This window comes from Aquarana catesbeiana, linkage group LG01, assembly GCF_042186555.1.
Source record: "Aquarana catesbeiana isolate 2022-GZ linkage group LG01, ASM4218655v1, whole genome shotgun sequence".
Taxonomy (NCBI): domain Eukaryota; kingdom Metazoa; phylum Chordata; class Amphibia; order Anura; family Ranidae; genus Aquarana; species Aquarana catesbeiana.
This window is the reverse complement of record NC_133324.1, coordinates 832,230,693-832,254,865: the sequence shown is the minus strand read 5'-3', so window position 1 is coordinate 832,254,865 and position 24,173 is coordinate 832,230,693. Positions and strand designations below refer to the sequence as shown.

Here is a 24,173-nt window from a genome sequence, read left to right as displayed (position 1 = left end):
AACATGGGCGGGGTTGCAATTGTGACCCATGCAACCCCTGATGCTACGCCCATGTTTGTAAGCATGAATGTATCCAAAGACTGTTATCCAACCTTTTCTGACACATATTTTCTAGTTGGCTTTTGTACTTCTTTGAAATACTTATTAATAAAAAGTAATGGAAATGAAAAGGCACCAAGGTCTTCACCCAGTAACTACAGGCCTATATAGCTTAACTTACTTAGTAGGGAAAACATTTTTGATAAACATACAAGAGTATGAAAACTGTATCATAGGTAAAGGATAGCATGGATTCAAATTTTTTATGAGTAAGAAAGCAAAATTTAAGACAAAGGGATGGCTGTGGATGAGCTTAGCTAAAGCATTTAACAGTTTCCTACAGGCAGCTAATGTGTAACTTAAGATCTATAGGCTTACCAAACTCAGTCTTTAAATAGATGCTTCAACAAAAACACCATAACTGTAATAGAGGACTGCCAGCACTAACCTTTCCTTCTGCCCTTACCTTTGTGGAAAGTTTAATTTCAGGTAATTGTATATGGAAAGGCATGAGACAAACCATTTACTACTGACAGGAGTGCTTACAATGATCATCTTTTGTTTATTCATGTAAAATCTTTATCCCAAAAGATTTTACAAAAGCATTCGATACAGTTTCCCATAAACGTGTCATCTAAAAACTGAGGTCTGTAGACATGGTTACAGGGGCATGTCTAAAGGGTGGTGATAAATAACGTGTACTCAGACTGGTCTGGGGTTGTAAGTGGGGTACCCCAAGTCTCTGTCTTGGGAACAATTCTGTTTAATTTATTCATGAATGATATAGAGGTTAGTATAAATAGATCAATCTCAGTTTTTGCAGACGACACAAAAATAAGCAGTGCAATAACTTCACATCAGAATATAAGAAATTTTACAGGAAGACCTGAATAAAATAATGTGGTGGGCAACTACATGGCAAATGAGGTTTAATGTTGAGAAATGTAAAGTAATACACTTGGGGGCTAAAAATATAAACGCAAACTACTCACTGGGGGGGACACCTCTGGGGGAATCAAGGACAGAGAAAGATCTGGGGGTCCAGGTAGAAGACAAACTGAAATATGTTTCACTACTCAGAGGAGGGACAGGCCCTTGGGAGAGAAGATCCAAATTTGTGACCGGGAATAGAATAGAGTCAATTACAGGACCCTCTGACATTAAACTACCAACTAATGGATGTAGGACTGCTCTCGGTAGGCCACAATGGGGAGTCCATGTTCGCGAATATTTCCCCCCCCACACCCCCCCTACCCTCTGTATTTCCACTTTTCTTCCCCTCTCTTGAACTCTAGCCTGTAACATAAAAACAGGCTATCTTTCCTTATTTTTTCTACAAGAAAACGAGAAAATGGAGGGGGGCAGGGCATGTGTAGGAACTCACTACAGACCCCGCATAAATATTCTCACTGGATAATCATATTTTACTAAAAATAATAGGTTGAGAAACACAGATACCGCTAGTGCTACACCCTGCTTCAGGAAACACTACCCATTATATATCTGTGAAAAGACACCAATCTTGCATAGCAGGTTAATTCAAGAAATCCACAATATATATAAAGCAAAGTATACCTATGTTATGTATATAATCGTTTAAACCGTATTGTTGATCTTCGTGTTGTCAATTAATGCTGTGTTGGTTCCTGTAAACCTGTCTCCTTTGATAAATAAAAAATTAAAAAAAAAAAAAAAAGAAGACAAACTGAGCAATAGTATGCAATGTCAAGTTGCAGCAAGCAAAGCAGAATATTAGCATGCATAAAAAAGGGAATTTACTCAAGAAATAAAACTTTAATCCTGCCACGTTAGAAAACTCTAGAAAACTCTAGTTTTGCCACATCCGTCCAGTTCTGGTCACCAATTCTCAGGAAGGATGTGTTGGATCTTGAGAGAGAGTCCAGAGAAGGGCAACAACATTAATAAGGGGACTGGAGGACTTAAATTACGAAGAACGACTACAAGCACTAAATGTATTCTCCTTGTAGAAGAGATGCTTCAGAAGTGATATGATAGCGATATACAAATATCTCAATGGTGATCCCAGCATAGGAAGAAAACTTTTCAGTCTCAGAGAGTGTAAGAGGACAGGGGGCCACACAATGAGATTGGAGGACCTTAAGCTGTGTAGGGGGTTTTTCATTGTCAGGGCAATAGGGATGTGAAACGCTCTTCCACAACTGGTGGGTAGGGATGAGCCGAATACCCCCCTGTTCGGTTCGCACCAGAACATGCGAACAGGCAAAAAATTTGTTCGAACATGCGAACACCATTAAAGTCTATGGGACTTGAACATGAATAATCAAAAGTGCTCATTTTAAAGGCTTATATGCAAGTTATTGTCATAAAAATTGTTTGGGGACCTAGATCCTGCCCCAGGGGACATGGATCAATGCAAAAAATAAGTTTTAAAAACGTCCAGTGATTTTAATAATACTTACAGTGAAACAATAAAAGTGTAATATTCCTTTAAATTTCGTACCTGGGGGGGTGTCTATAGTATGCCTGTAAAGGGGCGCATGTTTCCCATGTTTAGAACAGTCTGACAGCAACATGACATTTCAAAGGAAAAAAAGTCATTTAAAACTACTCACGGCTATTAATGAATTGTCGGTCCGACAATACACATAAAAGTTAATTGAAAAAAACGGGTCTGGTATGGATATTAAGTGGAACCCGGTGCCAAAATTAAAAAAAAAAAAAGGCGTGGGGGTCCCCCTCAAAATCCATACCAGACCTAGAGCTGCACGATTCTGGCCAAAATGAGAATAACGATTTTTTTGCTTAGAATAAAAAGATCAACGATTCGTGCGATGTAAAATCTTTCACATTGTACAAAAAAAAATTGGGCTAACTTTACTGGTTAGATTTCTTTTTTTTTTTTTTAATTCATTAAAGTAATTTTTTCCAAAAAAATTGCATTTGAAAGACCGCTGCTCAAATACAGTGTGACATAAAATATTGCAACAACCACCATTTTATTCTCTATGGTGTCTACTAAAAAATATATATGTTTGGGGGTTCTAAGTAACTTTCTAGCAAAAAAAAAAATGATTTTAACTTGAAACCAACAAATGTCAGAAAAAGGTTTAGTGTTTAAGTGGTTAAACTTTTTTCACTTACACACAAAGTCTATTCCTTTGACATGGTGCGTCAGAGGGGGCGGGGTCACTGGGTGACCCTACCCTCTGTTATTTAAGAACCGTCAGAAGACGAGAAGCGTCACACAGAGCAGCCTCCCATCATGGATGTGGAGCGGCCTGAGAACGAAGAAGAGAAGAAGACGCCGCGGAGGAAGATGCCTGACAAGAACACCTGAGCAAGAAGCAGAGGATCGGGTGAAGAACCAGAAGAAGAAGAGGATGGAGGAAGAAACCGAAGGAAGATAGAAGAAAGAAGATAGAAGAAAGAAGATGGAAAGAGGAAGCATTTAAATAAAGGAATTGTCAAAAACTGTCTCTTATCATTTTTAAAATTTTTGACATTTTTTTGTGAAATGGTAGGGGTACAAAAGTACCCCCTTACCATTTCACACGGGGGGGGGTGGGATCTGGGGGTCTTCTTGTGAAAGGGGGCTTCCATATTCCGATAAGCCCCCCACGGGCAGACCCTCACAACCACCGGGCAAGGGTTGTGGGGATGAGGCCCTTGTCCTCATCAACATGGGGACAAGGTACTCTCGCCCCCCCCCTCTTTTCCTGCGGCCTACCAGGTTGCGTGCTTGGATAAGGGTCTGGTATGGATTTTTGGGGGGACCCCACGCCATTTTTTAAAAAAAATTTGGCGCGGGGTTCCCCTTAAAATCCATACCAGACCTGAAGGGTCTGGTATGGATTTTGAGGGGGACCCCACACCTTTTTTTTTTACATTTTGGCGCGGGGTTCCCCTTAATATCCATACCAGACCTGAAGGGCCTGGTATGGAATTTAGGGGGACCCCCACGCCATTTTTTTTTAACATTTTGGTTTGGGGTTCCCTTGTGGGGAAATCCCATGCTGTTTTTATCAATGAACTTATATGTGTATTGTCGGACTGACAATTCACATAGCCGCGAGTACTTTTAACCACTTGCCGACCGCCTAACGTATATATACGTCGGCAGAATGGCACGGGCAGGCAGAATCACGTACCTGTATGTGATCTGCCTCCCGTGGGCGGGGGGTCCCATCGGACCCCCCCCCGGTGCCAGCGGCGGTCGGCATTTGACTGGGAGCGTCGGGAGGCGAGGGGGAGACCATCCGATCGTGGCCCCCCTCGCGATCGCTCCCAGCCAATCGGAATCCTCCCCTGCCTGTGTGTAGTTTCACACAGGCAGAGGATGTGATGTCATCTCTCCTCGGCTCGGCAGTTTCCGTCCAGCGCCGAGGAAAGAAGACATGTAAGTGCACAACACACACAAACACACACAGTAGAACATGCCAGGCATATTTTACACCCCCGATCCCCCCCCGATCGCCCCCCGATCCCCCCCCAATCACCCCCCCCCCGTCACAAACTGACAGCAAGCAGTATTTTTTTTTTTTTTTTCTGATTACTGCATGGTGTCAGTTTGTGACAGTTACAGTGTTAGGGCAGTGAATATTACCCCCCTTTAGGTCTAGGATACCCCCCTAACCCCCCCTAATAAAGTTTTAACCCCTTGATCACCCCCCGTCACCAGTGTCGCTAAGCGATCATTTTTCTGATCGCTGTATTAGTGTCGCTGGTGACGCTAGTTAGGAACGTAAATATTTAGGTTCGCTGTCAGCGTTTTATAGTGACAGGGACCCCCATATACTACCTAATAAATGTTTTAACCCCTTGATTGCCCCCTAGTTAACCCTTTCACCACTGATCACCGTATAACCGTTACGGGTGACGCTGGTTAGTTCGTTTATTTTTTATAGTGTCAGGGGACCCACCGTTTATTACCTAATAAAGGTTTAGCCCCCTGATCGCCCGGCGGTGATATGCGTCGCCCCAGGCAGCGTCAGATTAGTGCCAGTACCGCTAACACCCACGCACGCAGCATACGCCTCCCTTAGTGGTATAGTATCTGTACGGATCAATATCTGATCCGATCAGATCTATACTAGCGTCCCCAGCAGTTTAGGGTTCCCAAAAACGCAGTGTTAGCGGGATCAGCCCAGATACCTGCTAGCACCTGCGTTCTTCCCCTCCGCCCGGCCCAGCCCAAGTGCAGTATCGATCGATCACTGTCACTTACAAAACACTAAACGCATAACTGCAGCGTTCGCAGAGTCAGGCCTGATCCCTGCGATCGCTAACAGTTTTCTTGGTAGCGTTTTGGTGAACTGGCAAGCACCAGCCCCAGGCAGCGTCAGGTTAGCGCCAGTACCGCTAACACCCACGCACGCACCGTACACCTCCCTTAGTGGTATAGTATCTGAACGCATCAATATCTGATCCGATCAGATCTATACTAGCGTCCCCAGCAGTTTAGGGTTCCCACAAACGCAGTGTTAGCGGGATCAGCCCAGATACCTGCTAGCACCTGCGTTTTGCCCCTCCGCCCGGCCCAGCCCACCCAAGTGCAGTATCGATCGATCACTGACACTTACAAAACACTAAACGCATAACTGCAGCGTTCGCAGAGTCAGGCCTGATCCCTGCGATCGCTAACAGTTTTTTTGGTAACGTTTTGGTGAACTGGCAAGCACCAGCCCCAGGCAGCATCAGGTTAGCGCCAGTACCACTGACACCCACGCACACACCGTACACCTCCCTTAGTGGTATAGTATCTGATCGGATCAATATCTGATCTGATCAGATCTATACTAGCGTCCCCAGCAGTTTAGGGTTCCCACAAACGCAGTGTTAGCGGGATCAGCCCAGATACCTGCTAGCACCTGCGTTTTGCCCCTCCGCCCGGCCCAGCCCAGCCCAGCCCACCCAAGTGCAGTATCGATCGATCACTGTCACTTACAAAACACTAAACGCATAACTGCAGCGTTCGCAGAGTCAGGCCTGATCCCTGCGATCGCTAACAGTTTTTTTGGTAGCGTTTTGGTGAACTGGCAAGCACCAGCAGCCTAATACACCCCGGTCGTAGTCAAACCAGCACTGCAGTAACACTTGGTGACGTGGCGAGTCCCATAAATGCAGTTCAAGCTGGTGAGGTGGCAAGCACAAGTAGTGTCCCGCTGCCACCAAGAAGACAAACACAGGCCCGTCGTGCCCATAGTGCCCTTCCTGCTGCATTCGCCAATCCTAATTGGGAACCCACCACTTCTGCAGCGCCCGTACTTCCCCCATTCACATCCCCAACCAAATGCAGTCGGCTGCATGAGAGGCATTTTCTTTATGTCCTCCCGAGTACCCCTACCCAACGAACCCCCCCAAAAAAGATGTCGTGTCTGCAGCAAGCGCGGATATAGGCGTGACACCCGCTATTATTGTCCCTCCTGTCCTGACAATCCTGGTCTTTGCATTGGTGAATGTTTTGAACGCTACCATTCACTAGTTGTGTATTAGCGTAGGGTACAGCACTGCACAGACTAGGCACACTTTCACAGGGTCTCCCAAGATGCCATCGCATTTTGAGAGACCCGAACCTGGAACCGGTTACAGTTATAAAAGTTAGTTACAAAAAAAAGTGTAAAAAAAAAAAAAAAACACAAACAAAAATATAAAATAAAAAAAAAATAGTTGTTGTTTTATTGTTCTCTCTCTCTCTATTCTCTCTCTATTGTTCTGCTCTTTTTTACTGTATTCTATTCTGCAATGTTTTATTGTTGTTATGTTTTATCATGTTTGCTTTTCAGATATGCAATTTTTTATACCTTACCGTTTACTGTGCTTTATTGTTAACCATTTTTTTGTCTTCAGGTACGCCATTCACGACTTTGAGTGGTTATACCAGAATGATGCCTGCAGGTTTAGGTATCATCTTGGTATCATTCTTTTCAGCCAGAGATTGGCTTTCATGTAAAAGCAATCCTAGCAGCTAATTAGCCTCTAGACTGCTTTTACAAGCAGTGGGAGGGAATGCCCCCCCCCCCCAACGTCTTCCGTGTTTTTCTCTGGCTCTCCTGTCTCAACAGGGAACCTGAGAATGCAGCCGGTGATTCAGCCAGCTGACCGTAGAGCTGATCAGAGACCAGAGTGGCTCCAAACATCTCTATGGCCTAAGAAACCGGAAGCTACGAGCATTTTATGACTTAGATTTCGCCGGATGTAAACAGCGCCATTGGGAAATTGGGAAAGCATTTTATCACACCGATCTTGGTGTGGTCAGATGCTTTGAGGGCAGAGGAGAAATCTAGGGTCTAATAGACCCCAATTTTTGCAAAAAAGAGTACCTGTCACTACCTATTGCTATGATAGGGGATATTTACATTCCCTGAGATAACAATAAAAATGATTAAAAAAAAAAAAAATGAAAGGAACAGTTTAAAAATAAGATAAAAAAATAATAATAATAAAGAAAAAAAAAAAAAAAAAAAAAAAAAAGCACCCCTGTCCCCCCTGCTCTCGCGCTAAGGTGAACGCAAGCGTCGGTCTGGCGTCAAATGTAAACAGCAATTGCACCATGCATGTGAGGTATCACCGCGAACGTCAGATCGAGGGCAGTAATTTTAGCAGTAGACCTCCTCTGTAAATCTAAAGTGGTAACCTGTAAAGGCTTTTAAAGGCTTTTAAAAATGTATTTAGTTTGTCGCCACTGCACGTTTGTGCGCAATTTTAAAGCATGTCATGTTTGGTATCCATGTACTCGGCCTAAGATCATCTTTTTTATTTCATCAAACATTTGGGCAATATAGTGTGTTTTAGTGCATTAAAATTTAAAAAAGTGTGTTTTTTCCCCAAAAAATGCGTTTGAAAAATCGCTGCGCAAATACTGTGTGAAAAAAAAAAAATGAAACACCCACCATTTTAATCTGTAGGGCATTTGCTTTAAAAAAATATATAATGTTTGGGGGTTCAAAGTAATTTTCTTGCAAAAAAAAATTATTTTTTTATGTAATCAAAAAGTGTCAGAAAGGGCTTTGTCTTCAAGTGGTTAGAAGAGTGTGTGATGTGTGACATAAGCTTCTAGATGTTGTGCATAAAATGCCAGGACAGTTCAAAACCCCCCCAAATGACCCCATTTTGGAAAGTAGACACCCCAAGCTATTTGCTGAGAGGCATGTCGAGTCCATGGAATATTTTATATTGTGACACAAGTTGCGGGAAAGAGACAATTTTTTATTTTTTTTATTTTTTTTTGCGCAAAGTTGTCACAAAATGATATATTGCTCAAACATGCCATGGGAATATGTGAAATTACACCCCAAAATGCATTCTGTTGCTTCTCCTGAGTACGGGGATACCACATGTGTGAGACTTTTTGGGAGCCTAGCCGCGTACGGGACCCCGAAAACCAAGCACCGCCTTCAGGCTTTCTAAGGCCGTAAATTTTTGATTTCACTCTTCACTGCCTATCACAGTCTCGGAGGCCATGGAATGCCCAGGTGGCAAAAAACCCCCCCAAATGACCCCATTTTGGAAAGTAGACACCCCAAGCTATTTGATGAGAGGTATAGTGAGTATTTTGCAGACCTCACTTTTTGTCACAAAGTTTTGAAAATTGAAAAAAGAAAAAAAATTTATTTTTTCTCGTCTTTCTTTATTTTCAAAAACAAATGAGAGCTGCAAAATACTCACCATGCCTCTCAGCAAATAGCTTGGGGTGTCTACTTTCCAAAATGGGGTCATTTGGGGGGGGTTTGTGCCACCTGGGCATTCCATGGCCTCCGAAACTGTGATAGGTAGTGAGGAGTAAAATCAAAAATGTACGCCCTTAGAAATCCTGAAGGCACTGATTGGTTTTCGGGGCCCCGTACGCGGCTAGGCTCCCAAAAAGTCCCACACATGTGGTATCCCCGTACTCAGGAGAAGCAGCTAAATGTATTTTGGGGTGCAATTCCACATATGCCCATGCCCTGTGTGAGCAATATATCATTTAGTGACAACTTTGTGCAAAAAAAAAAAAAAAATTTGTCACTTTCCCACAACTTGTGTCAAAATATAAAACATTCCATGGACTCAACATGCCTCAAAGCAAATAGCTTGGGGTGTCTACTTTCCAAAATGGGGTCATTTGGGGGGGTTTTATGCCATCTGGGCATTTTATGGCCTTCAAAACTGTGATAGGTAGTGAGGAGTAAAATCAAAAATGTACGCCCTTAGAAATCCTGAAGGCAGTGATTGGTTTTCGGGGGCCCCGTACGCGGCTAGGCTCCCAAAAAGTCCCACACATGTGGTATCCCCATACTCAGGAGAAGCAGCTAAATGTATTTTGGGGTGCAATTCCACATATGCCCATGGCCTGTGTGAGCAATATATCTTTTAGTGACAACTTTTTGTAATTTTTTTTTTTTTTTTTTGTCATTATTCAATCACTTGGGACAAAAAAAATGAATATTCAATGGGCTCAACATGCCTCTCAGCAAATTCCTTGGGGTGTCTACTTTCCAAAATGGGGTCATTTGTGGGGGTTTTGTACTGCCCTGCCATTTTAGCACCTCAAGAAACGACATAGGCAGTCATAAATTAAAGGCTGTGTAAATTCCAGAAAATGTACCCTAGTTTGTAGGCGCTATAACTTTTGCGCAAACCAATAAATATACACTTATTGACATTTTTTCTACCAAAGACATGTGGCCGAATACATTTTGGCCTAAATGTATGACTAAAATTGAGTTTATTGGATTTTTTTTAGAACAAAAAGTAGAAAATATCATTTTTTTTCAAAATTTTCGGTCTTTTTCCGTGTATAGCGCAAAAAATAAAAACGGCAGAGGTGATCAAATACCATCAAAAGAAAGCTCTATTTGTGGGAAGAAAAGGACGCAAATTTCGTTTGGGTACAGCATTGCATGACCGCGCAATTAGCAGTTAAAGCGACGCAGTGCCGAATTGTAAAAAGTGCTCTGGTCAGGAAGGGGGTAAAACCTTCCGGGGCTGAAGTGGTTAAATGACTTTTTTTCCTTTGAAATGTCATTTTGCTGTCAGACTGTTCTAAACATGGGAAACATGCGCCCCTTTACAGGCATACTATAGACACCCCCCAGGTATGAAATTTAAAGGAATATTACACTTTTATTGTTTCACTTTAAGCATTATTAAAATCACTGCTCTCGAAAAAATGGCCGTTTTTAAAACTTTTTTTTTGCATTGATCCATGTCCCCTGGGGCAGGACCCAGGTCCCCAAACACTTTTTTTGACAATACCATGCATATAAGCCTTTAAAATTAGCACTTTTGATTTCTCCCATAGACTTTTAAAGGGTGTTCTGCGGCTTCCGGATTTGCCGCGAACACCCCAAATTGTTTGCTGTTCGGCGAACTTGCGAACAGCCGATGTTCGAGTCAAACATGAGTTCGACCCGAACTCGAAGCTCATCCCTACTGGTGGGGTCAGCGGAAAGTATAAAAGATATTTTTAAAAGACTCTTGGACAAGCATCTTAGTGAACACAACATACAGGGATATGTGAAATGATTATCGACGTTGACACACATACACCTACACAGGTTGAACAGGATGGATTATTGTCTTTATTCAACCTTACCTACTATGAAACTATACAAGGAAAAAAACTTTTTGCTATAACTGCTTTTAAAGTATTAGCTGGAGTTTGGCTTCAATTTGGTAGTGTATTTAAATCTGATAGTACGTCCAACATTCCTCTTCCCCCAGACTGACAATGTTGCTATCCAAATGTGCTCCTGTGATTCTTCATCCAGAGTGGAGGCACTTTAATACAGGAGGTGTGTTACTGGCCAGATCACTAGGTGAAAACAAAGGGAAATACCCCTAACAAAAAAGAAAACTAATCCAGTCAACACATCTAAGGATTGATAAGCAATATATTACATTTTTGGTTTTGGGTTTAATATCGCTTTAAGATATGATTCTGCTTTGAATATTAGTTTTATGATAATATAACTACTTGGCTAAATTTTACTCCTAATGCTGTATAACAGACTAGTAACACGTGAAATTTTTGTTTGGAGGCTTTATTAACTTACAAGTCAGTATATGACCATACATACTGCAATTACCAGAAACTGGAAAATAAGCACTTTTTTTTTTTTTTTTGCACACACTATCATACTTCGATTGTAATACAAAAATGCTTGATTTCATGATTATGTTCCATTACAGGGTGCTGAAAAGATACTGTCAATGAATGAATCTGGAGAACTTCAAGATCTCCTAATGAAGATTGAGGTAAATGAGCCTTTCAAAAATAATCTTTGTATTGATTGTTGCATGAAAAATATTGTATGTGAAGGAAAAGCACATGTACTGATTTGACATGGATTTAGATATGTAGAGCCCCCCCCCCCTTGGTGGGAAAAAGTACCCCCAGCACTTAGGAAAGTTAAAAATCCCTCAGAGCGAATCCATGGCTGAAATGACAGATTGAAATAACATATGGCACCAGTCTTGTTCTTGTCTTTCTGAAAGAATTCTCCTCAGGTTCACACAGAGGGAGGGTTACGTCTCCAGATATCTCCAGCGGCAATTCCAGACTCTGATCCATTCTTGCTGTCACAGTGCCTAAAAGGTAGAAGGGACCACAGTGCAATGCAAAAAAAGGGACAATACAGCAAACACTGGCAGCACTGTCTTTAGAACTTCATAGCAAGGAATTAGGTGCTCCATGCTTCCTCTCTAAGGGAGTACCAGGTTTCTCTGAGGGTCTCACTTATTCCCTGTGGCAGGTCATCTTCTTCTGGCTCTGCACCTTGGGTGCTGTGTGCCCCTCAACCAGACAGGACATTATTAATTACGAGTCAATCCAGCATTGCTGTAACTCCCCTATATATTGTGAAAGGAAAGGCCTCGTTGACACATACTGACAGCAGCCTGGAACATCAGCAACACTGAGCTTATGGGAAAACCATGTGAGATGCTACAAATTAGATTGGACAGATTACCACTTGACAGAACTAAGAATGTCCAGCCACCTCTGCCTAGGACATGATGCCTACAGACAGAAAGAAAAAGAGAAAGAAAGAGTGTGAGAAGAGGGGCCAAAGAAACTATGTTTCTGACATTTGTGCTGGAAATACCATGAGGGACCTCAATGACTGGTGGCAGTCAGGGGTAAGTCTGGAGGGAAGGTAGGTGGTTGTCATTTTTTAAGTGCCTGCAAGGAGTAGCCAAGGACCACTACAATACCCCCAAAATTAATTCTAAGTCACTTCCAAAGACAGGTTTCAGGATTTAATGAGGTGGTCACTAGAGAAGGCAGATTACATGAAACATGATGAGGATTGGGAGCACTCCTCTCCTCTTTTGTGTGCAAGGATTTTGTGCTAGTTTATGAATTGTAAGATTTTATGCCAAAAATGCCCCCACGTCATCAAAACTGATAAGGTGTTTTTTTTTTTTTTTTTTATCATTTTGGTGGTGGGAAGTCATTTTTTAAAATAATTCTTTTTTGTACCCATACTGCATAGCAATAAGGAGTATTACACAAGATCTAAGGCCATGTTGAAGTCATGGTCAAAAATTTTCATCTGCAAAAGAAATATCCATTCATAGATTTTAAACCTGATTAGTTGTTGTGGACAGTAAAGACTATCTAAGGCAGTTCACCCCTTCCAAAGCATTCATAAGCAGGGCATCCGTTTGGTATTTGTGTAGGATGGCCATGGGATTACTGTCTACAGCTAGTTAAAGTGTTAAAGATGTGATGGCTGCAAAAGATTTTTTTCAGGCCTTTCTCCTTTATTGTCACCTTGGGATCCTGCCAGCAACACACATCTCCTGTCCTAAGGTGATAACACTAACTCAGTGTAATGTATCCATGGCGGAGCAGTGTTGGCACACTAGGCTGCTGCTTCGTCTTCCTTGCTTTTATCTCAAACTTCCCCACTTTCATTTCAAACTTCTTCTTTTTACCTTAAACACATGGGGGGGGGGGGGGGGGGGCTGTGGGTCGGGTTGGTATGTATGTATGTATGTATAAACTCATTGTAGTAATTGTTTTGTATTAACGCATTGTACTAATTGTATTGTTTTAGAGAAAACACTTTGGATAAAAGAATATCATTACTATCATTAATTTCAGTTCAATTCACAAATTCTAAAAAAAATGAAATGTTGGCTTTAGGATGACTTAACTCTTAAAAATGACTGGATATAATTGAGAAAACAGTGGCAATACCACAGACTTGAATTTAGTCATTTCAAAGCAAACAGCTCAGGTAGATGCTTACAGTATACAGTGCCTTGGAAAAGTATTCACACCCCTTGAAATTTTCCACATTTTGGCATGTTACAACTAAAAATGTAAATGTATTTTATTGGGATTTTATGTGATAGACCAACACAAAGTGACACATAATTGTGAAGTGGAAGGAAAATGATAAATGGTTTTCAAAACTTTTTACATATAAATATCTGAAAAGTGTGGCATGCATTTGTATTCAGCCCCCTTTAGTCTGATAACCCCAACTAAAATCTAGTGGAACCAATTGCCATCAGAAGTCACCTAATTAGTAAATAGCATCCATCTGTGTATAATTTAATCTCAGTATAAATGCAGCTGGTCTGTGAAGCCCTCAGAGGTTTGTTAGAGAACTTTAGTGAAAAAACAGCACGATGAAGGCAAAGGAACACACCAAACAGGTCAGGAATAAAGTTGTGGAGAAGTTTAAAGCAGGGTTAGATTACAAAAAAATATCTCAAGCTTTGAACATCTCACAGAGCACTGTTCAAACCTACCAAGACATGGCCGTCCACCTAAGCCATGTAGGGGACACAGCAGACATGTGGAAGAAGGTGATCTGAGCAGGTGAGACCAACATTTAACTTTTTGGCCTAAAAGCAAAATGCTATGTGTGGCAGAACACTGCACATCACCCTGAACACACTATCCCCATGTGAAACATGGTGGTGGCAGCATCATGTTGTGGGGATGCTTTTCTTCAGCAGGGACAGGGAATCTGGTCAGAGTTGATGGGAAGATGGATGGAACCAAATACAGGGCAATCTTAGAATAAAACCTGTTAGAGTCTGCAAAAGACTTGAGAATGGGGCGGAGGTTCACCTTCCAGCAGGACAACGACCCTAAACATACAGCCAGAGCTACAATGGAATGGTTTAGCTCAAAGCATATTCATGTGTTAGAATTGTCCAGTCAAAGTCCAGACCTAAATCCAATTGAGAATCTGTGGCAAGACTTGAAAATTGCTGTTCAGATGCTCTCCATCCAATCTGACAGAGCTTGAGCTATTTTGCAAATAGGAATGGGCAAAAATTTCACTCTCTAGATGTGCAATGCTGGTAGAGACATACCCAAAAAGACTTTCAACTTTTATTTGTAAAACAAAATTGAAGAACCAGTTAGCATTTTCCTTCCATTTCACAATTATGTGCCACTTTGTGTTGGTCTATCACATAAAATCACAATAAAATACATTTACATTTTTGGTTGTAACATGACAAAATGTGGAAAATTTCAAGGGGTATGAATACTTTTTCAAGGCACTGTAACTCCCTGTGAATTGAACTGCAATATCAATTAATGATATCTTCCATCCAAGCTATCTTTTGTCCTTCTGTATATTCCATAATTTGGTTGGACGACATCTTTATTTGAGGTTTCAGTTCGATTGATAGGAAGTTACAAGCATCTACTGAAAACTGAACTTTTGGCTTTAGAACAACTAAATGCTTAAGCTTTTGTTTTTTCTATTGTTTTCTCTATTACATTCAGTCTTTTTTTACTGCCTCCCCCTGGTTTCCAGGGATGGTGATATTGTTCTGGCAGATAGCATGGGCTGTCAGGGGTAAACATTGGAGGTGTTGTTTGCCTGATGTTCAACAATTGTATTTGTTGACATACATACAGTATATGTTGGGGACAGGCTTTATAGAGTAGTAAAAAACAGGGTACAACTGGTTATAGCTTTTCCTTTTTTAGTTTTATTTGCTGATCATTCTGAAAAGCAGCAATCAACATTTATTATTCCACTGGTTAAAGCTTTATAGTCATCTATAAAGTATTTGTAGTGTTCAGTTCAGATAAACATTCACACATTATGTTATTCACGGTTATGAATTATCCATGTCATTAGATGGCTTTTTATCCATGGTATGTTGACTTTAGGTTATCTAATACTTCTGTTACAACAAGTTGACATAATGGCTTGCTATCCCGCATTATTGTTTGTTCTAGTTGCTCTTCAGAGAATTGTTAGCACTGATGGAGGAGCATGCACAATTGTGAAGATGTTACTCTAAACAATTGGATACATGCCACATAAGCAATTTACAGATTGCCTTTACAATCAAGTACAAACAGTACTTCAGAAGGGAACTACTGTATGCAGCTGTTTACAGAAAGATCTCCCGAACATCTGCAGATTACAGTATAAAATCTGACTTACAAAATAAGTTGCTGAAATCAGTTTGATTGAACTGCTCTAGGTTTGGCTATGCTCTGGCTCACTGGGCCTCTCCTGCTGTTGGTTGTGAGCTCTGTGGCAAAAATAAATAAATGGGAATGGCTTAACAATGACTTATTGCCTAAAATGGAAGACAATTACTTCTTTTGTAAATCACTTTCCTTTAATAAAAAGCCTGGAGACAAACCCAGATAAATAGTTGCAATTTGTGGTTGCCCAGTAGCACAGCCAGGTGTTATCAATGTAGTGGTGTACTTGCAAATGATGTACTATATATACACAATCAATTCACTGATTGACCGAAATCTGGTCAACATGTAGCAGATATGGCCATTAAGGATGGTCAAAAAAAGGAGATATGGACATCCATATTGTGTGTGTTTGTGTGGAGGAGATATGAAAGAAGTCATATGGGGACCAAATAGTGGTGATGCAGCTCTCATATAACTACATCCTCTGTTTAATATCTTTTTTGACTTAAATGGAGGGCTGCCCAACTAAAATGTTCAGATAGCCAGTCCGACAGCATAATCTAATAATGTGTGTTTCTTTGTTTTTCCTGCAGAGAGTTCAGCACCCGCATGCATGTGCCTCCTGTGGGGGTTTTGGCTTTGTCCCTTGTCTAGTGTGCCATGGAAGCAAGATGTCAGTGTTCCGGAACTGCTTCACGGACTCTTTTAAAGCTTTAAAGTGCACGGCCTGCAATGAGAATGGCCTACAGCGCTGTAAAAGGTGTACTGTATAAGACAAACAAAGCTCATTTGTAAAGCCTCATTTTACAATTAATAATTTCTTGCACATTTTTTAAGGTGACATTTGCATCAATAAAATGAATTTCTACATACCTTGACCTTTTTTATTAAATTTTATAGTAAGATGCAGTGCTAGTATAGAAAGGTTAAACACAATTCATATTAGCCATATTAAACCCCAATTACTAACGTGTAAGGGAGCTTGCGATTGGCTGTGTGTTTACGCCAGGAGAACAAGTCACTTCTCCACATGTTCCTACCAGTAAAACAACCCTCTTGCTTGAGGTCTCAAGCCTCCACCATCTTGTGCCCATCTCCATGCCAGAGGCCTTCCCATTACATTCTTGGTCATTAAGCCTTATATCGCAAGGAAGGAAGGTCGACACAAAAAGAAAGGGATGCTGTATTTTAATGATGTTACTGTAAGATGACATTTACATTCAAATCACAGACATACTATCTGGGGTCCTTTGATAGCATTTTGTGAATCACTCACAGTCACATGTGAAAGCAACACACAGTACATTTCGAGTAAGCCATCTTGCTCACTCTTTTCTCCACCCAGAGTCATTAGTACTCAGAGGGCTCTGGTGTTCCTTAGGCATTCTGTGTCTAGCTCAGAACTCCTTACTTGTAGCCTCCTAAGACAGGATCACTGCAATTTACCTCTGGCTTGGGTACATTCTCTCAAATTTTCCAGGGGGATAGCTTCACTTGGCCTGGCCTAAAAGGCTATTTGCAACCCATTTTAGTCTCCACCATCATAGAGACATGATGACTAAAGCCTGAGTGCAGGTCTACCTCTCCCTGTCCTCCAGCCTTTTTTTAGGGCCTTCACTTACCTGATTATGCCTGCATATTGGTGGGGTCTCTGACTCCCATGCCTTGACTGCACTAGGTCTCCCCCCAACCTGGTTTATATGTGGGCATTAACTCACTCATGACATCACTACAGGAGGACTCTAGCTAAAAGGGAACATGCACCTGATTACACTAATCTCTGTTACCAACACTATTCTGGGACACAGACACCAAGAGGAAAACTGGTTAACTGTGCCTGCTTACATAAATTCCATTTAACAGGCAGAAAAGGTCATCGTAATTGTGCATACTAAATAAGTTAAATTGTTAGACTAAAAACGTGTATATTCCAAGAAGCATGTAAGATTCAAGCCAACAGGCTCCACCCATTTTTTGCCAACTAAATTACCATGATTACCAAAAAGACAAAAAAAAAAAAAGAATCAAAGCACCATTGCAGTATATGCAGAAATACTATTGAACTGTACAACTGTACATAAAAATTGTTAAGATGCCCCCCTCTAATAAGTGTGCCATCTAGTCCCCAGTGCCATATGATACATATAGACCCAGTTTACTTGTCACTCTTTCTTTTTTTGTCAGCATATGACGCTGTTATCAAATACACAAACTGAAGCAAGAGTCAGGAAGAGGATATGTTGAGTCTACTACAGGCAACAGATAGATTACAGGGACTCGAGCCAATACTGAATGAGAATTGTTGCCACTTTTTCCAATTTAGTTTTAACTAATATACCGGTAATGGGTATTTTCACAATTGATATTTATATCATTCGGTATATATATGGATAAACATTTAAAATTGTAATTTCTGCTTTTTGTAGACAACAGAAAAGTGTGCCTGTTCCGGAACAAGCAAGGACACAAAGCTACATAGTTAGTTTGGTTGAAAAAAAGTCCATTTAGTTCAACCAATAGAAAAAATAGACATGAAATAGAAAGCCTTCATATACAGAACCCTATACTCACAGTTGATACAGAGGAAGGCAAAAACCTTATAAGCAAGGTCCAATTTGCTCCAGTGGGGGAAACAAATTCCTTTCTAATCCCCAGAAGGCAATCAGATATTCAGTGGTTCGATCTCTGATGCTATTATCTATAAATGTTAATATTAAGTTATACTTTGTGCATATAGAAATGCATAAAGCTCTTTTTTTTTTTAACAGATTGCTTACTCTGCACTTAAACCCCCTTCCTGCCCAGGCCAATTTTCACTTTCACTCTTTGAAAGAAAATTGCACTGTCATGCTACACTGTACCCATATAAAATTTTAGAGCTTTCTTTTGGTGGTATTTAATCACTACTGGGGTTTTTATTTTTGCTAAACAAACAAAAAAAAGACTGAAAATGTTTTTTAAAAAAAAACTGTTTTCATAGTTTGTTATAAAATTTTACAAACGGGTAATTTTTCTCCTTCATTGATGTGCACTGATGAGGCTGCACTGATGGGCACTGATAGGCACTGATAAGGTGGCACTGATGGGCACTGATAGGTGGCACTGATGGGCACTGATGAGGTGGCACTGGTGGGCACTGATCTGGAGGCACTGATGAGGTGGCACTGGTGGGCACTGATTAGGAGGCACTGATGAGGCTGCACTGATAGGTGACACTGATGATGGGGCACTGATTGGCAGCACTGGTAGGCAATAACAGGTGGCACTGGTGGGCACTGGTAGGTGGCACTGTTAGGCACTGATGAAGCGACAGGTGCTCTCCATGTGCGGGACCGATGTCCCGTTTACACAAGCCGGTAATCTGCTTTTTTTTTTTCTCCTCACGCTGTCAGCATAAGGGGAAAAAATCAGATTACCAGCTTCTGTTTACATCACGTAATCAGCTGTCATTGGCTGACAGCTGATCACGTGGTAAGGGGTCATAGACCAGGCATATAGAGATAAGGTCATCAATTCAGAAGAATATCAATTCTTGTATAAGGAACTTTATAAACATCCATATTTCTATCATCTGCCAAAGGTACACAAGGATCCCATTTGTCCACCTGGGTGGCCAATCATTGCGGCTATGGATAGCATTATGAGTGGTTTGTCCCAATATGTAGATTGCTTCTTGCTACCTATAGTTCAATCCCTACCATCTTATGTCCATGATTCCTCCCATCTGTTGGATTCCCAGTTCCACTACACATGGGAGAGCTCCTACACTTTGCTCTCTCTCGATGTGACTTCCTTAAACACATCAATCCCACATGAAGTTGGACTCTGTCAGGGCTGGGCTCTCAGTCCTTCCTTCTCTGTGATCAGGTTGCTCAGCTGTCGGTTAATTGCCAGAACTCATCTTTCCACAGTGGCTCACCTGTTGTTCCTCTCCTGCTCGTCAGTCAAGCCAACAGCCAGCTTTCCTGGCTATTTAAACTGCTTGGTTAATTTCATCAATGCCTCCTGAAGACGTAATTACGAAATGTACTTCGAGGCGGTACCTGGTCACGCTGTATCCTACGTCAGATCTGGGTCTCTGGTTGTCTGCAGCGGCGGGTGGAACGCACGCCCGCCACGGAGGTGAATGCGACATGAATTAAGCTATCTCCACGCGTCTAGCTTGCAGCCCCAGTGCCGGGTCTGGCACTTTTTAAGTAAGGAGCCATTTGGCTATTTTTTTTAACATGCCTTTTAATAAACGTTATTACGCCATGGATATTCTCTGATTGTCTTTACATATCCTGCCTTATACCCTGAGGAGGAGGTCCCTGTGCATCTCTCAGCTTCTCCACGTGCGAGCAGGCATTATCCTGCCAAAGCAATATTTGACTTTCTTTTTCATTAAAGAAGTCAAATATATCTGGTAAGCAGCCCATTCATCTGCTCACGTTGGGTGTATTTAGTGTGGTGAAGGATTGGTCATTATTTCACTTAAAGAAAGTCTTTCAACTAATGATCACCAATTCAACACACTCTGGATTCGAACTTTTGCTATATATATTTTGAATCTGAAGAACTCTTTTTCATAGCACGCATTTTGCTAACATTTTTCTTACTTATAAGGACTTACTATGGAGTAAAGTTTTTTGCTGTGATATAATATGCTTTAACCATTCGTAATGTTTTTTTCTGATTTTTATGGTAAAATATTCTATTAGCGCTTCCTATTTTATATTAATTTCATCAATTGCCTTCGTCTTGATCAAACATATCAGAGACTCTCTGCTGTGTTCCTGTTGAAGACTTGCCTGGCTGACATCCCTTCTGGTTCCTGATCCTGTCTGCTGCCTCTGACTATGCTGATCTATGGCTCCCCGATTTCCTGGCTTCTTCTGACTACCTGATTTGGCTACTGAAACCCGGCTATGTTTTGACTATGTTTACCAGTTGTACCATTTTTACCATTTTATTAAAAGGTGTGATTTTTACTTAATTTTCTGTCTCCGTCTGTTTTATGGTTCCTGACAGACTCATGGCATTAGGGCATTTTTTAGCACAGGAACCTAACCTACATTACCCACATGTCCAGTTTATCTCGGATTGTACGCAATTCTGCTTGGAGCACAACTACTTTAAGTATCTTGGGGGTTACCATCTCCAGGTGCATGGCACTGCCACAGGTGCTTACTTTGCACCTTGTTATGCCAATCTCACCATGGGTTGGTGGGAGGGGTCATGCAGCTGGAGAAGTAACCCCTTTGTGTCTCAGATTGTCTTCTATGGAAGATATATATCGATGATGTGATCATTATATGGGATGTGATGTGAATTATTCCTGCACTACCGTAATGGAGGGAGAGCAAGAAAACACAAAATATATGGACAGCTGCATGCACCAAAAATTGGGAACAAACAGAACCCACACGAGAAAGTAGACGGGGGGGGTGGGGGGGTGTGCTGCGCTAACCAGAGATGCTACTGTAAAAAATCTACGTAGAGGACTACTGTGGATGGTAGTCCAGCTCGTTGGGGGGATGTCTGTATCAAAATGTCAACCATATATCATGCCGCTATTTCCATTGCAAATATTACATCTATAAGTGCAAAATAAAACGAGTATGTACAATAAACAAATAGATAAATCCTGTGCAAATGGATAATACATATACGCCAATAAATCTTCAAATTAATAATCCAACATAAACTAAAACGGTTGTAGTAAAACAATCTAACAATCAGCGCATTCACTGTGCAACCTCAATGTGATATAAACTATCAATTAGAACATCCAAAAACGCATGGAAAGTGCATAGTGCTAAGTGACCTTGAAACACTCTATTAAATCACACAGTGTGACAACAGTATGTGATCCTCTATAATCTATTGTAAAAAATTGCAACTGTGTGCATAAGTGAAAAAAACACAAAAATATAAAAGTGATATTGTCCACAGTACAAGAGTGATAATATCCTCTATAGTGTAATATGAAGGGTTCCGTGTGCTCAAAACAATAAAGGTGAGGTGCCAGAAAAATATTAAGATCTGTGTCCTCTGGTACTTGCTTCAGTTACTCACTATGGTCCCTGGTAAAGGTGGTTGGTCCCTTAGTTGCAACAGCTTCCCTTCTACCTCTGACCACAACAGGTTCTCGGGCCAGCAGAACCGTCACTTTTAGTTGGACTGCAAGCCGCAGACCCAACCCTGCGCTGCACTCTTACACAGCGTGGCAGCCAGATGCCCCCGGGATAGGCCCAATCTCTGGCCTAGCAGCCCGGGGCAGACGACACACGTCCACCCAAATGGCAGTCCAGGTGGCACAGAACATAGATAACCTGATTCCACCCGAATATATAGGTTCTCTCAGCAGTCTAAGGGATTCAAGAAAACCCCGTCCCATTGGGTGAGATATCCCATATACCCATTACTTGACCTTGAAATGTCCTTCTCATATCTAATGCCACCAAGTGCCCGGCCACCTAGTGGCAGAAGAGAAAAGTGCAACAAGGCCAAACTTAGGGAGAAATCAATGGATCTCTAACAACTATCTACAGTAGCTACTCCTGACAGGGAATTTGGTGAGGAGCTCCCTGATTAAACCCCAGGGCGCTACACATGGCATCCTGGGAGGAATATAATGAGAGGTGAGCGGGGACAGGAGAAAACTGGTGTATTAGCAGAGCTGGGAGTTACTACTGAGTGTGGGATCAGCAGAGCTGGGGGTACTACTGAGCAAGGGTATAAATGGGCTGCTGAGCAGGTGTATTACTGAACTGGGGGTACTACATGCCTCCCAATTTTTTGAGATGGAAACCAGGGACACCTATTAGCAAAATTATGTAGGCATAGGACACACACTCTGCCACACCCCCTTAAAGGGGAATTATACAAAAAAAAAGAGTTAAACCTACAAGTGCCTTTTTTTTACCACTACTATTTCTTTATAGCAATTTAGAAATGGGATTAAAGGACAATAGTAATCTCCCTATGCAAAGTTACCATTATAATAACTGGCTCTTTAATATACCTAAGGGCCAATTTATGCGACTTAGACATAATTGTACCAAAATAAGAGATTATACAGAATAGAGTAAGAAAACGGGACATAGATTTATTGATAAAGAATACGATAAAATATTCATTGAAGGAAGAATAACAGAAGTAGTACAAATGGACAGAACGGCTTTGGTCAAAAAGAATAAATTAGAAGAATAATACTCCAGAGATCCCAACCTGCAAAAACTAACTTCAGGGAGGTGGCGCTTTGTGGCAAAATATTTTTTAAATCACCTTTTTAATATTTTTCCACAGTGCTTTTGGGGAAGGGGGTGTGTGGTATGTGGCAGTGGATGGTGTCAGTATTTTTTTTTATTTTTAATAATAGATTTTTTTTTACAATTTTATTTGTTTCTTAATTTTTTTTTCACAATGCTTTTTGGGGGGAGGGAGTTGGCGCAGTGGACAGTGTTGGTAGGGCAGGGTAGAGTGGTGTCAGTAGGTTTTTATTAACTTTTTTTACACTTTTTAATTGTTTAGAATTTTTTTACAATTATTTTTATATTTTTTGGGGGACTTTGGTGAGATGTCAGCATATACACTTGTTTTTTTTTTTTTTTACGTCAAAGCAGATTATTTATTTATTTATTTATATATATATATATATATATATATATATATATATATATATATATATATATATATATATATATACACCCACAGTGGGGACAGAAAGTATTCAGACCCCCTTAAATTTTTCACTCATTGTTATATTGCAGCCATTTGCTAAAATCATTTAAGTTCATTTTTTTCCTCATTAATGTACACACAGCACCCCATATTAACAGAAAAACACAGAATTGCTGAGATTTTTGCAGATTTATTAAAAAAGAAAAACTGAAATATCATATGGTCCTAAGTATTCAGACCCTTTGCTGTGACACTCATATATTTAACTCAGGTGCTGCCCATTTCTTCTGATCATCCTTGAGATGGTTCTACACCTTCATTTGAGTCCAGCTGTGTTTGATTATACTGATTGGACTTGATTAGGAAAGCCACACATCTGTCTATATAAGACCTTACAGCTCACAGTGCATGTCAGAGCAAATGAGAATCATGAGGTCAAAGGAACTGCCTGAAGAGGTCAGAGACAGAATTGTGGCAAGGCACAGATCTCGCCAAGGTTACAAAAAAATTTCTGCTGCACTTAAGGTTCCTAAGAGCACAGTGGCCTCCATAATCCTTGAATGGAAGACGTTTTGGACGACCACAGTGCTTCCTAGAGCTGGCCGTCCAGCCAAACTGAGCTATCGGGGGAGAAGAGCCTTGGTGAGAGAAGTAAAGAAGAACGCAAAGATCACTATGGCTGAGCTCCAGAAATGGGAGAAAGTTGTAGAAAGTCAACCATCACTGCAGCCCTCTATCAGTCGGGGCTTTATGGCAGAGTGGCCCGATGGAAGCCTCTCCTCGGTGTAAGACACATGAAAGCCTGCATGGAATTTGCTAAAAAACACCTGAAGGACTCCAAGATGGTGAGAAATAATATTCTTTGGTCTGATGAGACCAAGATAGAACTTTTTGGCCTTAATTCTAAGCGGTATGTGTGGAGAAAACCAGGCACTGCTCATCACCTGTCCAATACAGTCCCAACAGTGAAGCATGGTGGTGGCAGCATCATGCTGTGGGGGTGTTTTTCAGCTGCAGGGACAGGACAACTGGTTGAAATTGAGGGAAAGATGAATGCGGCCAAGTACAGGGATATCCTGGACGAAAA

General features: G+C 41.2%; 1 protein-coding gene across 1 annotated transcript in view; it reads left to right on the top strand.

Annotated features, from left to right (window-relative positions):
- The window catches only part of GRXCR1 (glutaredoxin and cysteine rich domain containing 1), a 97,137-nt gene extending 80,943 nt beyond the window's left edge, over positions 1-16,194 (top strand). Inside the window, exons 3-4 of the mRNA XM_073614684.1 lie at positions 11,191-11,256; positions 16,015-16,194. Of these exons, the coding sequence (XP_073470785.1) occupies positions 11,191-11,256; positions 16,015-16,194 (246 nt within the window). The remainder of the gene's footprint in view (positions 1-11,190; positions 11,257-16,014) is intronic.
- Positions 16,195-24,173: the final 7,979 nt, after the last annotated feature.